At 37.5% G+C, this 16025-nt stretch overlaps 1 protein-coding gene across 4 annotated transcripts in view; it reads right to left on the bottom strand.

The window, feature by feature from the left end:
• The window catches only part of AKAP10 (A-kinase anchoring protein 10), an 80199-nt gene that overhangs the window by 15821 nt on the left and 48353 nt on the right, over window positions 1-16025 (bottom strand). For all 4 annotated transcript variants that reach the window (XR_014792946.1, XM_084861428.1, XM_084861430.1 and 1 more), the window contains 5 exons: window positions 13030-13203; window positions 9410-9519; window positions 5903-5985; window positions 1810-1862; window positions 1092-1187 (listed from right to left, as the gene is read on the bottom strand). Coding sequence is in view for 3 of the 4 variants with exons in the window: in XM_084861428.1 (XP_084717554.1) it covers window positions 1092-1187; window positions 1810-1862; window positions 5903-5985; window positions 9410-9519; window positions 13030-13203 (516 nt within the window). In the remaining variant the exon portion in view is untranslated. The remainder of the gene's footprint in view (window positions 1-1091; window positions 1188-1809; window positions 1863-5902; window positions 5986-9409; window positions 9520-13029; window positions 13204-16025) is intronic.

Raw genomic sequence — 16025 nt, 5'->3', positions numbered from 1 at the left:
TTCAACTAGATTATTTAAATCACTTATGTTTAATGTAATTATTAATATGATTTATAATAGTTTAAAACTACCATTTTGCTATTTATTTTCTATTTGTCCCATTGATTCTTTCTTCCTTTTCCTCCATTTTTTTTCCTGAGTTCTTTAGTATTCAGTATTTTTTATGAAGTTTGTTTGCTACAGACTGGGTTTCTCCTGAGTATGAGTCGAGTTTTGCTGCTTCCGTGTGTGCCGGGTAGTTTTTTGTGTGCCTGGTAATGTTTGATGGGATATCAGACATTATATTTTTACACTGTTAAGTGCTAAATTTTGTTGTTCATTCTAGGAGGGTTGGCTTTGTTCTGACATGCAGCTGTTACTTACAGAGCAGTGTGATACCCCCAAACACTGCTTGGAAACCTGGTGAAGGTGCTTTATTCTGGGGCTAAACGAGCTCAGGCAGTAAGGCACGTTTCTGAGGACACTCTCCAATGACTTGTGTATGACAAGATCTGTCCACAATGGTCAGTAGAAACGTCAACTATTGCTACCCCCATGTTCCAGGAATTGTTTAGCATGCTAATTTCCGGTATTCTCTCCCTGGCCGTGGACATTTTCACCCAAAACATGTACACAACCAAGGCTTGAAGGGACCTCTCTAAATATCTTTGGAGCCTTCTTTCTGTGTAGCTCCTTTTCTGATACCCTGTTCTCTGCCTTCCAGCCACCTTGGCTTGGGCTCTCCAAAATTCAGTTTACGACTCGTCAATTCAGCAAGACTATGAACTCTGTCAGGTTTCCCCCTACCTGCACTTTAGAAATTGCTTCTGAGCAGTGAGCTATGTATCACCTTCTTTTAAGGATTGTAGCCCTCTATTTCCTGTTGCCCAAATCTGTTTCATTTAGTTTGTCAGTTCTCTAATTGTTTCATTTAGTTTGTCAGTTCTTTAATTGTTTACGATGAAAGGTTAATTCCTGTAGTTATTAATCCTTCAAAGGCAGAAGCAGAGGCTCTTTTATGTCTTTTTTTTTTTTTTTTAAATACATAATACCTGGAATCTAGTGCTTTTCAGTTTTGAACAAGCTATATCAGAAGAAGAAATCATCCTTACCTTTGTAGACTTCTCTAATGGTTGATCATATTGCGCCTGCTGCATAACATCACTAACTATCATTTTAGCAATTTTCCAAGCTAGCTCTTCTTGGGCCTAAAAGAAGTAATGGAAACTGTTGATAACAGTTATTTATTAAAAAAATCAAGACATTCATTTCAGTGTTCTAAACACAACTGCATATGCATGTAGTTTCTCCCTGTTTAGATAAGCACACTGCCATGTCTGGGCCACCCTCTGGCTATGATAATTAACATGCTATGCACTGTCTTCCAAAACCAGCCACCGACCGGTACCTAACATCACACAATCTTCATGTTAAGTTCTCAAAACAAAACATTTTTCCATTTCTACTCCCATCTCTCAAAGTACTTTACTATTCAAAAAGGAGGCCTCCATTCCTGAAAGTCAAAATGACAGCAAGAAAGGAAGCTTTTGTGTCTACACTGATTACTGATGCCTGCTGTTTGATAAAAACTTGATTACAAGGTTAACTGCCAGTGGCCAGAATCTCTGGGCTGATGATACCTCCATAGCCTCCATCAGGCAATGGTTAGTTGTTAAGAGGCCCACCCTTTCTTGTTACAATCTGGGTGAGGGAGTGATGATGTGCCATGCTGGTTCAACATGGCAACTAAAGAAAGAGAAATCTTGAAACCTTGGTTAGACAGGCGCCACTTATAAACAGGAATCCCTTTACACTAAAAGTAGCATTTACCTCATCAGTATTTCCTTGCACCCATTTCTTCATAGCTTGTGAGAACATGGATCCTAGTAAACAAAGCCAAAGTTGAATGTAAATTTCATGCATAATTTGACATAAAAAATGCTGTTAGTTACAAGCTACTTCCAGACATTGACATTCCTTTTTTTTTTTTTTTTTTTTTTTTTTTTTTAAGGGGTTGGGGTGGGTACAATCTCTAAAACATTAAGGAATACTACTACCAACAGAAACTGATTATGATGTCTCCATAACAGAGTATTTAACTGGAAAACATGCTTTGAAAACCTGTTTTCTGAGTTCTGGATTTTTCTTCTATTTGATACAAGAAACTTTCATCTGGTGTTAGATTTGCAGCAAACTAAAAGAGCAAAAGCAAACAATGGCTTAGATTTAATTTTGGGTAAGAATCTAGGAGATATAATCTACTTGTTTATGTAAGCAAATCTTCCCACGCAACTACTTATAAAAGGGCTTCAAGAGTAAATTATGCTGCTACATGCTGTATAAATTAGCTCAGTAAGTTGAGTTTTAAAAGTCATCCTCTGTCCAAGTCATAGTACACCTCAGCTTCCTAGTAGACACACAAGCCTATCTCCAACTGTACTCAGATGCGTTGGTGATTTTTCAGCAAGTTTAAAAACTCAACCTACCCATCTCATTTACTTTCCATATGAAATCTGTCACCAAATTCTATCTTAAATGCAGTCTCTTAAGTTCCACCTTAGAAGTCTTATAAATCTGACCTTCTTTCTAATTCCTGCTACTATCTACCTTCAAATCCTCTTTTTGCCTGTCGTCGTTATTAGCTAAACCTACTACCTGACTGGTTTCTCTAATACCAGTCTCTCCTCAACTCCAATTCATTCCAATACTACTGCCAGGACAATGCATCTAGTCAATATTCTGCTTAGAAACCCCTAATGCCTATATGACAGGAATTGGGTTTCTCAGTATGATATACAAGGGCTTTCGCAATATATGGCAGCTTCTTCTCACCACTGCATCCGAAACCAGGAACTGCCACTCCAGGGACCATGTGTTCACAATATCCTTTACAATTCCTTCTTGATACACTTTCACATTTAAATTTATCTTGCTTGCCCCACAAGCAAAGTTCTCATACTCTCAGAAGCCTCTGAGATACACCCTTCTCAAACTCAACCCTTTCCTCTGTGCTCTCTTATCAGCGTTTCAAAACCCAAACTGGCCTGGTCAGTGTGGCTCAATGGTTGAGCATCGATCCAGGAACCAAGAGGTCATCAGTTCAATTTCTGTTCTATTCCCGGTCAGGGCACATGCTGGGATTTGAGGCTTGATATTCAGTAGGGGGCATGCAGGAGGCAGCCAATCTATGAATTTCTCTTTCATGAATCGTTCTATCCCTCTCCCATCCTCTTTCTAAATAGTCAATTGAAAAATATTAAAAACAAAAAAACAAAACTCATACTGAACCTATAGACTGGCAAATAATGAATACACTTTACAACAGCCCTCAGCAAAGGAGAAGGGAGAAGTGGAGCTGAATTGCAAACTATTGTCAAATGGAGATACAATCCTGTTGCCTATACCTTCAAATATAACCCAAATTTAGCCATTCTTCCACTACCGAATCCACCACCACGCCTCACGTAGACCAAGAATGTTGCTGCCTTACTTTTCCTCTTAAACTCCTACACTATACTTTCCAAACATCTGTTAAAACCACCCCGTTAGCCCTGACTGGTTTGGCTCAGTGGCTGGAGTGTTGGCCTTCGGACTGAAGGGTCCCAGGTTCAATTCTGGTCAAGGGTATGTACTTTGGTTGTGGGCACATACCCAGTGGGGAGTGTGCAGAAGCGACTGATTGATGTTTCTCTCTCATTGAGGTTTCTAACTCTATTCCTCTCCCTTCCTCTCTGTAAAAAATCAATAAAATACATTTAAAAACAAAACAAAACAAAACAAAACCACCCCTTTAAAACATAAATTGCATCATGGTACTGCCCTGCTCCAACTTGCAATGTGTCGCCTGCACTTTAAAGTCCCGCCCATGGTTTGTGGTAACCACAACCTCATTTGCCTTTTGTCGCCTACCCCTTTCCTCACTCCTCTTCAGACATGGATCTTGCTCTTCCCTGAGCTCTTAAATGTCAGGGCCCCTATTCTAGTTCCTTCTGCCAAGAACACCCTTCCCTCCAGAAACTGCCAAGGCTTACTGCCCCATTTCACTCGGGTCTCTACTCAAAATGTACCTCCTCAGGGAGACCTCCTTTGACAACCACTGCTACAATAGCACTCCCCGCCACCCTTCCAATCATTTGCTCTGCTTGCATATGTTTCTGTGTAAGTGTATAAACACATGCACATGCCCTGTGTTTATCTACTTACTGTCTCTTCCACTGTAATATAACTCCTGAGGGCAAGAATTTTATTTTCTCCCCAATACCTAGAATGGCAGATGCATATAGCAGGCATTCATATTTTAGAATGAATGAATAAATCAAATGAAGAGACTAAAGGAACAGAATGAGCAGAGATATTATTATGGGGAAACTTGTCTTATATATCTTTTCCTACTTATAATATACTTTAATTCAAATAAAACAAACAGCAAACACCTAACACAGATACTCTAGAGCAGTAATACTTGTTCATGAACTGTCAGAGGAATAAGACCAGCTTAAAAAACCCAAAACAGCTCAGAGATTCTATTAACATTAGAGACTCTATTATCCCCGCTGACAGACGCTACTGTACAATGCAGAGCGCTTCCTGGCCAGTACCCCCCAGAGGTTGTCTAGCACTTCCTCTGCTCAAAGGCCACCAGTACCTTGTCCTAGTATTCATCTTTTACCCAATAAGAGACACTCCAAGACTAAGTTTCTTAATGGCAAGATCTGTATCTCCTAGCCTGCCCCGAGCATATGACTACACAGCGGCACTAAAAATTATTTAATGAATTAACTGTTGTATACTTCCTTTAGTCTTTACATTTTTCCCAATTGTGTAGCTCAGACTTTTCTGGCAATACAAAAAATAAAAATAAATTATTTGGACAAACTAATAAGGTGAAAGAGGTAAAAGTCCCCTTTTTTGGTATATGTTATTTTAATAATTGTATTTTTATATTCCATCAATGTATATCTAATCCACAAGGAGATTGTTCATCAACCTAAGTGGCATAATTCATTAGTCAAACAACCGTTGCATTAAAAAATAAGATAAACATAATAGGGATGCAGTCCTATTAAATTCAATAGGAAAATTAGTAACAGCTCTTAATTTTAAACATACATCAAAATGGAGCATTTTTTTCTTATAAAAGTCAGTATCTTTTACTCAAGACAATTCAGTCAGTCCAATTACACTGAACAATTAGTCAAAAAAGATGTGTGTTGTTCTGGTTTGGCTCAGTGGATAGAGCATCAGCCCATGGACTGAGGGATATCAGGTTTGATTCTAATCAAGGGCACATCCCTCGGTTGCAGGCTGAAGATCCCCAGCCCTGATTGAGGGTGCATGCAGGAAGCAACCAATCAATATGTCTCTCTCACATAATGTTTCTCTCTGTCTCTCCCTCTCCCTTCCACTCTCTAAAAATCAATGGAAAAATATTCTTGGGTGAAGAGTAACAACAACAACAACAATAAAAAAGGATTTGCGTTTAACTCTTAGAATTGATCAAGCACTCTTCTGCCAATTAAACAAAGAATCTGAATTTCATCTATTAATATTTCCTACATGTATTTCATAATAACTTTCACAATTTGGAGAAAATTTAACAAGATAAAGGACCTCAAGAAAATCTCAAGTCCAATCTGGATTGGGTATTTCATCATTAGATAAAAAAGTGCTACATATTTTTTTCATATAGATATCTTCTGAATGGTAAAGCAAGTTCAATAACTGATTCAGAGAGAGAGAGAGAGACTATATAGAACTGTGATTACATGAAATCCTTGTATTCACTTATGACTATAAACAGCAAGGTGAAATATATGGCAATTATTTCACAAAATAAACAGTTTAAATCTTAAAGGATCCTTCACTTACAGTCAATGACTAATGTGAGTAAAGGCTTAGTATTAAGTATAAGAACAGCACAGACCTTTTGATTTCTTCACATCAGGTTCAGGCTCAGATTCCCGGATGAACTGCCCCACATCACTGACTCTTCCAAACGTCATCTTCCTATGTAAGCATGAGAAGAATGTAATTTCTAACAATTAACTTTAAATTAAAAAGAAAAAACCAATTTTAAGTATCTCATGTTATTCAAAGTGAGGCTTATTTTAAATAGAAAGCAAAATAATCATTAATTCAACGCAATTCTATTCAAAATCCTAAAAAGGTTTATGAAATATGCCGAGTTAACAGGTAATTCACATTTCTAAAATTCAAAGAGAAAAGACACAAGAATAGCCAAGGTAACTTTGTAAAAAAAAGAGATAAAAAAGTAAGACAATATGTCTTATTAAAGTAGAATAACATATAATTACTACTATATAGTATGCTATAAAACTATAGTAAAAATGCAAAGTTAAAAGACAAAAAACACAGTAAAAGGTCTTATTTTTAAGAGATACTACTAACCAGTAGTTAATATTCATAAACATACAGAATTCCAACAAGTCATTATGAAATCATCCAACAGCCCAGCTGGTGTGGCTCAATGGTTGAGCATCTACTGTGGTTTGATTCCTGGTAGGGCTAGGTTGTGGGCTAGATCCCCAGTATGGGGCGAGCAGGAGGCAGCTGATCAATGATTCTCTCTCATCATTGATGTTTCTATCTTTCTCTCCCTCTTCTGTCCTTTCTGAAATCAATAAAATATATATTTCCAAAAAATCACCCAAAAGAAAAGTGTGAAAATGAGATAAAGAGTCAATGCACAGAAGAAACACCTCAACAACCAACAAACATGCCAAAAGCAGCTTTATCTCATGAGCAATAATACAAGACTGGTAAAAAAAAAAAAAAAAAAGTAAAATTTGATATTATTTAGCGTTGACAAGGATGTGGGAAAAATTAGTACCTTTATTAATGACTGATAAGAATGTAAAATGTGCCGAAACCAGTTTGGCTCAGTGGATAGAGCATCTGCCTGCAGACTGAAAGGTCCCAGGTTCGATTCCGGTTGGGGGCATGCACCTTGGTTGCAGGCACATATCCAGTAGGGGGTGTGCAGGAGGCAGCTGATCGATGTCTCTCTCTCATCTATGTTTCTACAATAACTCTCTATCCCTCTCCCTTCCTCTCTGTAAAAAAATAAAATATATTTTTTAAAAAAAAAGAATGTAAAATGTACAGGTACTTTTAATGGTAAATTGGTAAATTTCAAATCTGCTTTTTGGTATAAGGAAATATATAAAAGGAAGTGCTTTGCTATACTGGGTATAAAAATGAAAAATAAAAACAATTGAAACACTCAATATCAAAATGATCAAATAGTGGCACAACACATTATGTGGAATATTTTGTCAGAGTTATAAGTTATAATTAAAATTACATATAGAAACTATGACACAGTTAAAATGAGGTAAATCTATAAAGACTAACAGAAAAATCTACAAAACTCACTACGAATGAAAGCACAAGATACATACAGGGTAATGTTAACTACGTAAAAATAAGCAAACAGAAAATACACTATAATAATGAGTAGAAAATAAGAATAGGTGTGTGATCAAAGAGACATGAGCCCTATCTACAAATTAATTTTTATAAGACACTAGAGGCCTGATGCATGAAATTTATGCAAGAGAAGGCCTTCTTAGCAATGGCGGCTGCCTGGATCCCTCCCTTGCAGCACCCTCAGCTGCCTCCATCCTGCAGCTACAGCCCTGGCTTGTCAGGAAGGTCGTCCACTCTAATTAGCATATTACACTTTTATTACTACAGATTAATATATTTGTACTTATAAGTTAACTAAAAGAAGAAAAACAGATTTTATGATGTCTCTATATTATCTCCTTTCATGCAAAGTGAGTCTTATTTTAGAGAAAGCCTTCCTAATAAGTCATCACTTCATTTAAGCTTCACTATCCCAACTGCTACAATTTGTTTGCTTTGATAGAAATTTCAGGAAGATGCTGAAATCACAAAATTAAAACAAACATTGGAAACTAACTTTAAAGATGGGAGAAAAATTATCTCTATTTATGACCCACTTTATAAATTAGAAAAAAAGAGAACTCATGGGCATGGACAACAGTGAACAGTGTGGTGATTGCAGGGGTGGGAAGTGGAGGTGAAAGAGGGCGCAGAGGGGATAAATGGTGATGGAAAAGAATGAAAGTTAGCCGAAACAGGTTTGGCTCAGTGGATAGAGCGTCGACCTTTGGACTAAAAGGTCCTGGGTTCAATTCTGGTTAAAGGGCATGTACCTTGGTTGCGGGCACATCCCCGATAGGGGGTGTGCACGAGGCAGCTGATCGATGATTCTCTCTCAACGATGTTTCTAACTCTCTATCCCTCTCTCTTCCTCTCTGTAAAAAATTAATAAAATATATTAAAAAAAAGAAAGTTAAAAATAAAATTCACAAAAAATTGTACTTACACACAAAAACATCTATGAAAGTAAAACATTGCAACTGATACTTTCTTAAGCAAGATTTTAAAGAAATGAGCCATTCATTCCTTAAGATTAAATATCTTTGGAAATTAACTTATCTACACTTACTGCCCACCATTTCCTAAAAGAAACAAAGCTCACCACAATGCGACACAGCTGAGGTGTGCTTTCCAAAAACAAGGTGATCCAAGGACCTTCAATTACCTCAAGTACCTGTACCGTTCAGACTCCTTTTCCCAACTTTCATGTTACTTTCAGAGAAAAACAACTAAGCATGTTGAAATCCCTTTTACATGGCACTACTAGGCCTGGGGCTGGGGTAGAGTCATTAGCCCTTACACAGGCCTATGTGTGAATCAAGCCATCTTTAGGGAAGAGGAATGATATTAAGATTTGATCTGTGGTAAAGTGTAATAAGTGGCATATCCTATGAATCACTATCTTTTTGTTGTAGAATGAAATAAATGAGTTATTTCTAAAATACAAAGGAACAATTTTATTCCATTTCCCAAGTATTGTTATACAGTCCATATAGAAGATATTGGCATCTTTGTACTGTATTTTTCTTTTTGCTTTTAAGACAGGAACTTTGAAATTGATAACATATGAATCAAATGAAATATAAATGAGACAGCCCAAAACATACCACACAAACATGACACTTCATCAATATTGTCTACAGTGATGGAATAATGATGTAATATTTGTGGAGTGCTTATTGATACCAGACCATGTGCTAAATTCTTTTATGCGTGACCTCATTTAATACCCTCAACAACCCAAAGAAACAGTAATATTATCCTCACTTTATAGTTGAAAAACTGTGACACAAAGAGATGAAGTAGTTTGCCAATAAGTGGCTGAGACAAGACTAAAACCCAGGAAGTCATTCCTAAGCTTTCACTCTATCCATGTTCTACTGCATACTATATGTAAACCTTTTGTGTGAATAATAATAGATTAAAATAGTTTAGGTTAAAATGAAAAAAAGATGCAAAATTTAATATACTTGATAAAATTCTACACATGTGCCAAGCTTACCCTGCATATGTCCGTTGATATAAAGTTTCTGGATCCAGACTTGCAGCATCCACAATTATTGCTTCATCAAAATTTTTCAGAATTTTAACACTAGCTTTTTTCATACTGGACTACAACAGAAATTGTAAAATTAGTGGTATATTATTTAGGAATCAAATAACTCTTGGGTTTGGAATATGACCGATTTGTACAAATCTTCAGTGTTTGAAATACATGTAATTTTTACTTAACCCATCATTACTGTGATAAAACAGCAATGATTTTTGAAATGTAACATCAACATTTAACTACAGGGGGAAAGCACAATATTAAAATGCACACTATATGCACTCAGATGCCAAACGTTTTTCTCAAGTTCCCACAAATGTGCTGCCTTCCAGCATTTCGTTCCCATTTGTGCAAAACTCCCATCCACCCATACATACGCATCTTGTCTAATACATGTGACGCCCAACTTTTACAAGATAAACCTGAAGGCTTTTGATTCTCAGTGAGGCCATGTGATAGAAGAGAAGCTCAAGTTAACTTTCTAAATTAACCAGTTAAGTAAGTGTAAAAAGTTCCCCTTCACCATTCTATGTCCCATTCTTCATTCCCACATAAAAAGGAAGTCAAAATTGATAGATCTATGAATTACAGAGCCATGGTTTGACCCAGAAATTCCACTTCTAAAAATTCAATTTCAGATGCTCATGCAAAATGACTTATATACAAGATTGTTCACTGCAGCGCTATTTAAAATAACAAAAGACAGAAACACGCCTAACATCCACAACTAAGGAATAGGTTAAATTAATAAAATAAATACTAATTGAACAGATCCTTATAAACATTCTTTGAGGTTGAAGATGAGGAAAGAGTTCTTTTTGTAGCCAAAAGGGCACAGAATTAAAAAGAAAAGAGCCCCAGCCGGTTTGGCTCAGTGGATAGAATGTTGGCCCTTGGACTGAACAGATCCTAGGTTCGATTCCAGTCAAGGGCACGTACTTTGGTTACAGGTTTCCCAGCCCTGGTTGGGGTACATGCAGGAGGCAACCAATCGATGTGTCTCTCTCACATTGATATTTCTGTCTCCCCTCTCCCTAAAAATCAATGAAAAAATATCCTGGGATGAGGATTAACAGCAACAACAAAAAAATAAGAAAAGAGGCTTCAGCCGAACCTGGTTTGGCTCAGTGGATAGAGTGTCGGCCTGCGGATTGGGGGGGGTCCCAGGTTCGATTCCGGTCAAGGGCATGTACCTTGATTTCGGGCACATCCCCAGTGGGGGGTGTGCAGGAGGCAGCTGATCCATGTTTCTCTCTCATCGATATTTCTAACTCTTTATCTCTCTCCCTTCATCTCCGTAAAAAATCAATAAAATATGTTAAGAAAAGAAAAAAGAAAAGGCTTCAGAATAAAGGAGAGGGAATACTTGTATGAGACCATTGTTACTCAGATTCCCAAACCAGGCCAATCTCTGGATTGTAGACCCAGAATCCTCAATAAAATACTAGCAAACTAATCTAGAAACATACAGAAATAATTATACACCACAACCAAGTGGGATTTTTCCCAGGAATGCAAGCTTGGTTTGATAACTGGTAGTCAATTAACGTTTCAAGAGTAAAAACCAAAAGCCTGCATAATCATGTCAGCTAATACAGAAAGAGCATTTGACAAACCCAACATACCCCCTCCCCCCACTTTTTTAATCTTCACTTGTGGCCTTAGCTGGGTTGGCTCAGTGGATAGAGCATTGGTCAGTGGATTGAAGGGTCCAGGGTTCGATTCCGGTCAAGGGCACATGCTGAGCTGTGGACTCTATTTCCAGTAGGGGGCTTGCAGGAGGCAACCGATCAACAATTCTCTCTTCATTGATGTTTCTATCTCTCTTTCCCTCTCCCTTCCTCCCTAAAATCAATAAAAAATATATATATTTTTTAAAAAAATCTTCACCCGAGGATATTTTTCCATTGATTTTTTGAGAGAGTGGAAGGGAGGGGACAAGACAGAGACAGAGAAACATCAATGTGAGAGAGGCATATTGATTGGATGCCTCCTGCACACACTCCAATTAGGGCCAGGATCAAACCTACACAAGGTATGAGTCTTTGACCAGAATTAAACCTGAGTCCCTTCAGTCTGTGGGCCAACGCTCTATCCACTGAATCAAACTGTCTAACGCTCAACATACTTTCTTGAAAAAACAACATTCAGCAAAGTAGGAATAGTAGAGAACTTCCTTAACTTCATAAAAAGCATTTATTTATAAAAAACACACTCTGAACATCTTACTAACTAATAAAAAACTGAAAGCTTTCCCCCTGGAAGTTCTAGCTAGAACAATTAGGCAAGAAAAGGAAATAAAGGCACCCGAAATGGATAGAAAGAATACTTTCTATTCACAAATAAAGTGATCTTATATACAGAAAACCCTAAATAATCCACAAGAAACTATTAGAGCTAACATCAATTTAGTAAAGTTGAAGGTAGATGACAAACAAAAAACAGTGATAGTTCTATGTATTATCAATGATGAATAAAAAAAAATGAGATTAGCCTGGCTGGTGTGGCTCAATGGTCTTTAAAGTGCCTGAAAGCCCAAACAGTCCATCCAATCTGTACGAAAAACAAAGTGGCAACCACATGCAGCAGGTTAGCTCCACGGTAACCTTGAGAGCAGGGAAATGTACAAGGAGAGCCTGTCGATAGCAATAAAATAGTTCTGTTTTATAAATTAAGAAAATTTGTCTAAGGCCTAGTGTCAAAAATTCAAAGTATTATTTGTCAAAAGAGATGAAAAAATAATTACAATATATTATTAAACTTGTGGTGAAAAACACTAGACAGGAAATATATTTCTGGCTCTCCCACTTGCTGTTTGACTTCAATAAAAGCAGTTAACTTCTTTTTTTTGTTTGTTTTATATTTTATTGATTTTTTTTACAGAGAGGAAGGGAGAAGGATAGAGAACTAGAAACATCGACGAGAGAGAATCATCGACCAGCTGCCTCCTGCACACCTCCCACTGGGGATGTGTCCACAACCAAGGTACATGCCCTTGACCGGAATCGAACCCGGGACCTTTCAGTCCGCAGACCAATGCTCTCTACACTGAGCCAAACCGGTCCCGGTAGCAGTTAACTTCTTAATACCTCTTTAGGTCTCTTCTCCTGAGGATAACCCACTTCCTGGGGAGAGTCAAGTAAGGTCTGATATACGAGAGCACTCCAAAACCAAACCAAAGATTAAGAAATATACAATAGCACTATAATTCAAATGAAATCAAAAGCTATTCAGTGAAATACAACAATAAGAAATCTAATAGTTCACTCAATTATTCTATAAAATGCGTCCCAAATAATTGCATAAAGAGCTCTTCAGAGGCTATAAATGTGTATTATATTTTGTGATTATTGAAAGGAACATCTAGTGTCAAGCAGGAAAATGGCCTGAGTGAAACAGCATGATACCTTACAATATATACAAATACTTTGATTAGAATATATAGTAAGGAGGCTAATTTTATTTCACCTTTGTTTCTTCAACAACTTAAAACTTACGAAGGGACCTGTCACTGTGTTTAAAGGAAAGGATGCACACCTTTCTTTTCTAAGGGCAGAGGCAATGGTGAGTACCTGAGATGCTGAGCTGTCAGGACCGCCCTGGTGAGAGTCGTCAGGAGCACTGGCAGAGCCATGAGCGGTCAGTGAGACATTCCCTCCCAGAAATTCATCCCCTCGAACCGAATGGATGAGATCATTCAAATATTTGTAATACAGGTTGCTGGACAGAAAGCCAGGCAAAAACACCTGAAAGAGAGGACAAGCATTATTTTAAATGCTGAAATCAAATACAACTAAAATTCTATTTTTAAAACAAAATTTTACGAATGATTTTACTTCTCCTTTTTTACAGAGTTTACACTGTAAGTAAAATTACAACATGTATAATTTATATTTTTTTCTGCAAAAAAACAACACTTTACTATGAAACTATTACATAGAATAGATATTTAGATTTCTGGTGATCAGAAAATTGTCTAGGGAGTGTATATATTGAAACTACATTTTTCTGGTTTGTTATAAATATTAAAATCTTTGTGCATAGATATTGATTTTTATTTTTGAACTGATTTCCTTATGATAAATTACTAGGAGTGTGATTACTCAATTAAACAGTATGAACATTTTAGTTTTAATACACAGTATATGAGCAATTTACCCTTCAGAAGGATATTGTTAATTTGCTCTGCTAGCAATATATCAAGGTATCTGTTTTTTTTTGTTTTTTTTTTTTTCAAAAAACTGATTTTAAATTTAAAAAAAGAAAGAAAAACAGATAGAGGAAGGAAGAGAAAGAGAGAAACACTGATGTGGGGGAGAAATGATGATTGGTTGCTTCCCACAAGCATCCCTACTGAGGATCAAACTCAAAACCTGGGCATGTGACCTGACCGAAATCAAACCAGAATACTTTCAATGCACAGGATGATGCTCAACCAGCTCAGCCACCCTGGCCAGGGCAAGGTGTCTGTTTTGACACAGGCCTTCAAACACCAGGTTGTGTTTTTCTTTTCATTCATTCTTTTTTTTTTAACCTTTAATTTAATTTATCTTTAATCCTCACTTGAGGATATTTTTCCATTGATTTTCAAAGAGAGAGGGAAAGACAGATAGAAACATCAATGTGAGAAAAATAGGGCTCAGGCTGGGAAGGAGCCTGCAACCAAGGTATATGCCTTTCACCAGAATCTAACCCCGGCACCCTTCAGTCCACAGGCTGATACTCTCTCTACCCACTGAACCAAACTGTCTAGGGCCAGGTTGTGTTTTACAAATTATCTATACTAATAAAAAGAGTAATATGCTAATTAGACCGGGAGACCTTTTGGACAAAGTCATGGTGGCAGGGCTGAGGCAGAGGCAGTTAGGGTGAGAAGGCTGGAGGGAGGGGAGTCTAAGTTGGGGGCCAGCAGGCTGGCAGGGAGGGCAGTTGGGGGCGAGCAGGCTGGTGGGGGTGGGGTGGGGGGGCAATCAGTCCGGCAGAGGTGGGCAGTTAGGGGTGATCAGGCCAGAAAGCAGGGGCACAGTTGGGGTTGATCAGGCCAGCATGCAGAGTGGTTAGAGGTGATCAGTCAGGCAGGCAGGCAAGTGGTTAGGAGCCAGCGGTCCCAGATTTCGAGAGGATGCAGGCCAGGCTGAGGGACATCCCACTCACTCGCTTTGCACAAATTTTGTGCACTAGGCCATTAGTTGTTAAATAAATGTCTAATAACTATGGTTGTTTTTATTTGCATTTAAAAATTATGAAAGATAGCCCTAACCAGTTTGGCTCAGTGGATAGAGCGTCGGCCTGTGGAGTGAAGGGTCCCAGGTTCAATTCTGGTCAAGGGCATGTACCTTGGTTGTGGGCACATACCCAATAGGGAGTATGCAGGAGGCAGCTGATCATGTTCCTCTCTCTATAACTCTCTATCCCTCTCCCTTCCTCCCTGTTAAAAAAAAAAAAAAAAATCAATAAAATATATCTTTTAAAAAATTATGAAAGATGCTGAATAAGTTCCCATGTTTATTACTGGCAGTTGTTATTACCAACTTTTCCTGCACAGCACTTAGCACGGTTGTAAGCATTTATGTCTGTGTGCAGTTGTGTCCTTTCTTAGAGCCCTGGAAGGGCAGAAACCATGTTTCTTTTGTCTACCACTCTAACACCAACGGCCAGCACAGAACGACGCAAAGCACTGGCGAATGAATCACCTCTGCCTTTTTCCATTATCTATTTGATTCATTAAGTTAGTTTAAGTTCTTTACATACACATACATATTTAGTAAGAAATATTTTTAGATTTTGTTTTTCTCTTTTTAAAAAATGTCATACATACCTTAATCAGTAAAGAAATTAAAAAAACCCTACAATTGACATTAAAAAAAATACAGATCTGAAACGTTTTCTTTAAGATCAGAAAGATTATAATTTTAAACATGAAAAAATTATTTTCCCAGAGCAACAGCTGATACTCTAATTCAGTTTATCACTAGCTTTTCAATGATTTGATTTTTATACTGAACTCTTTCCTATCCCGGAATTTCCTTGTTCCGTGGGTGCTATGTTACAGTGCGTACTTAACCCTTCCCACCTAGATACACATGACACACGCAGCAACCTAACTTCATGGGCTTCCCCTGTGCTCTGCAATTCCTGGTAAAAGCTGCTCTGGTTATTGGAAGAATAAATCATTCACAAATTCTAATACTTCACTGTTAATAAGCTACTACTAATACTCTAATTAGTGATCATGATACTACACAAAACTAATGCTCCAACCCTGTTGAGAGATATTGGTGAAATATCTGGATCATTCCTAAGAGAACTTTGCCCAATACTGATATCTAATTAATAAGTATTCATATACACCTTACCTTGTTTTTATCCTCAACATAACTTTAAGGTAAATTTCTATTACCCATAACATTCCCATTTCACAGACGAGGCAAATGGATTCAAAGAACTTCATTAACTGCCTGAAGCTACTCAGCCCATAAAGATTAAGATTAATACATACCGAATCAGATGCAAATACTCTGCTCTTACTATGCTGCACTACTTCAATTTTCCACTGTCCTGTTGCATA

This window comes from Pipistrellus hanaki (genome assembly GCF_964339955.1).
Source record: "Pipistrellus hanaki genome assembly, chromosome: 16".
Taxonomy (NCBI): domain Eukaryota; kingdom Metazoa; phylum Chordata; class Mammalia; order Chiroptera; family Vespertilionidae; genus Pipistrellus; species Pipistrellus hanaki.
This window is presented reverse-complemented; position numbering and strand designations above follow the sequence as displayed.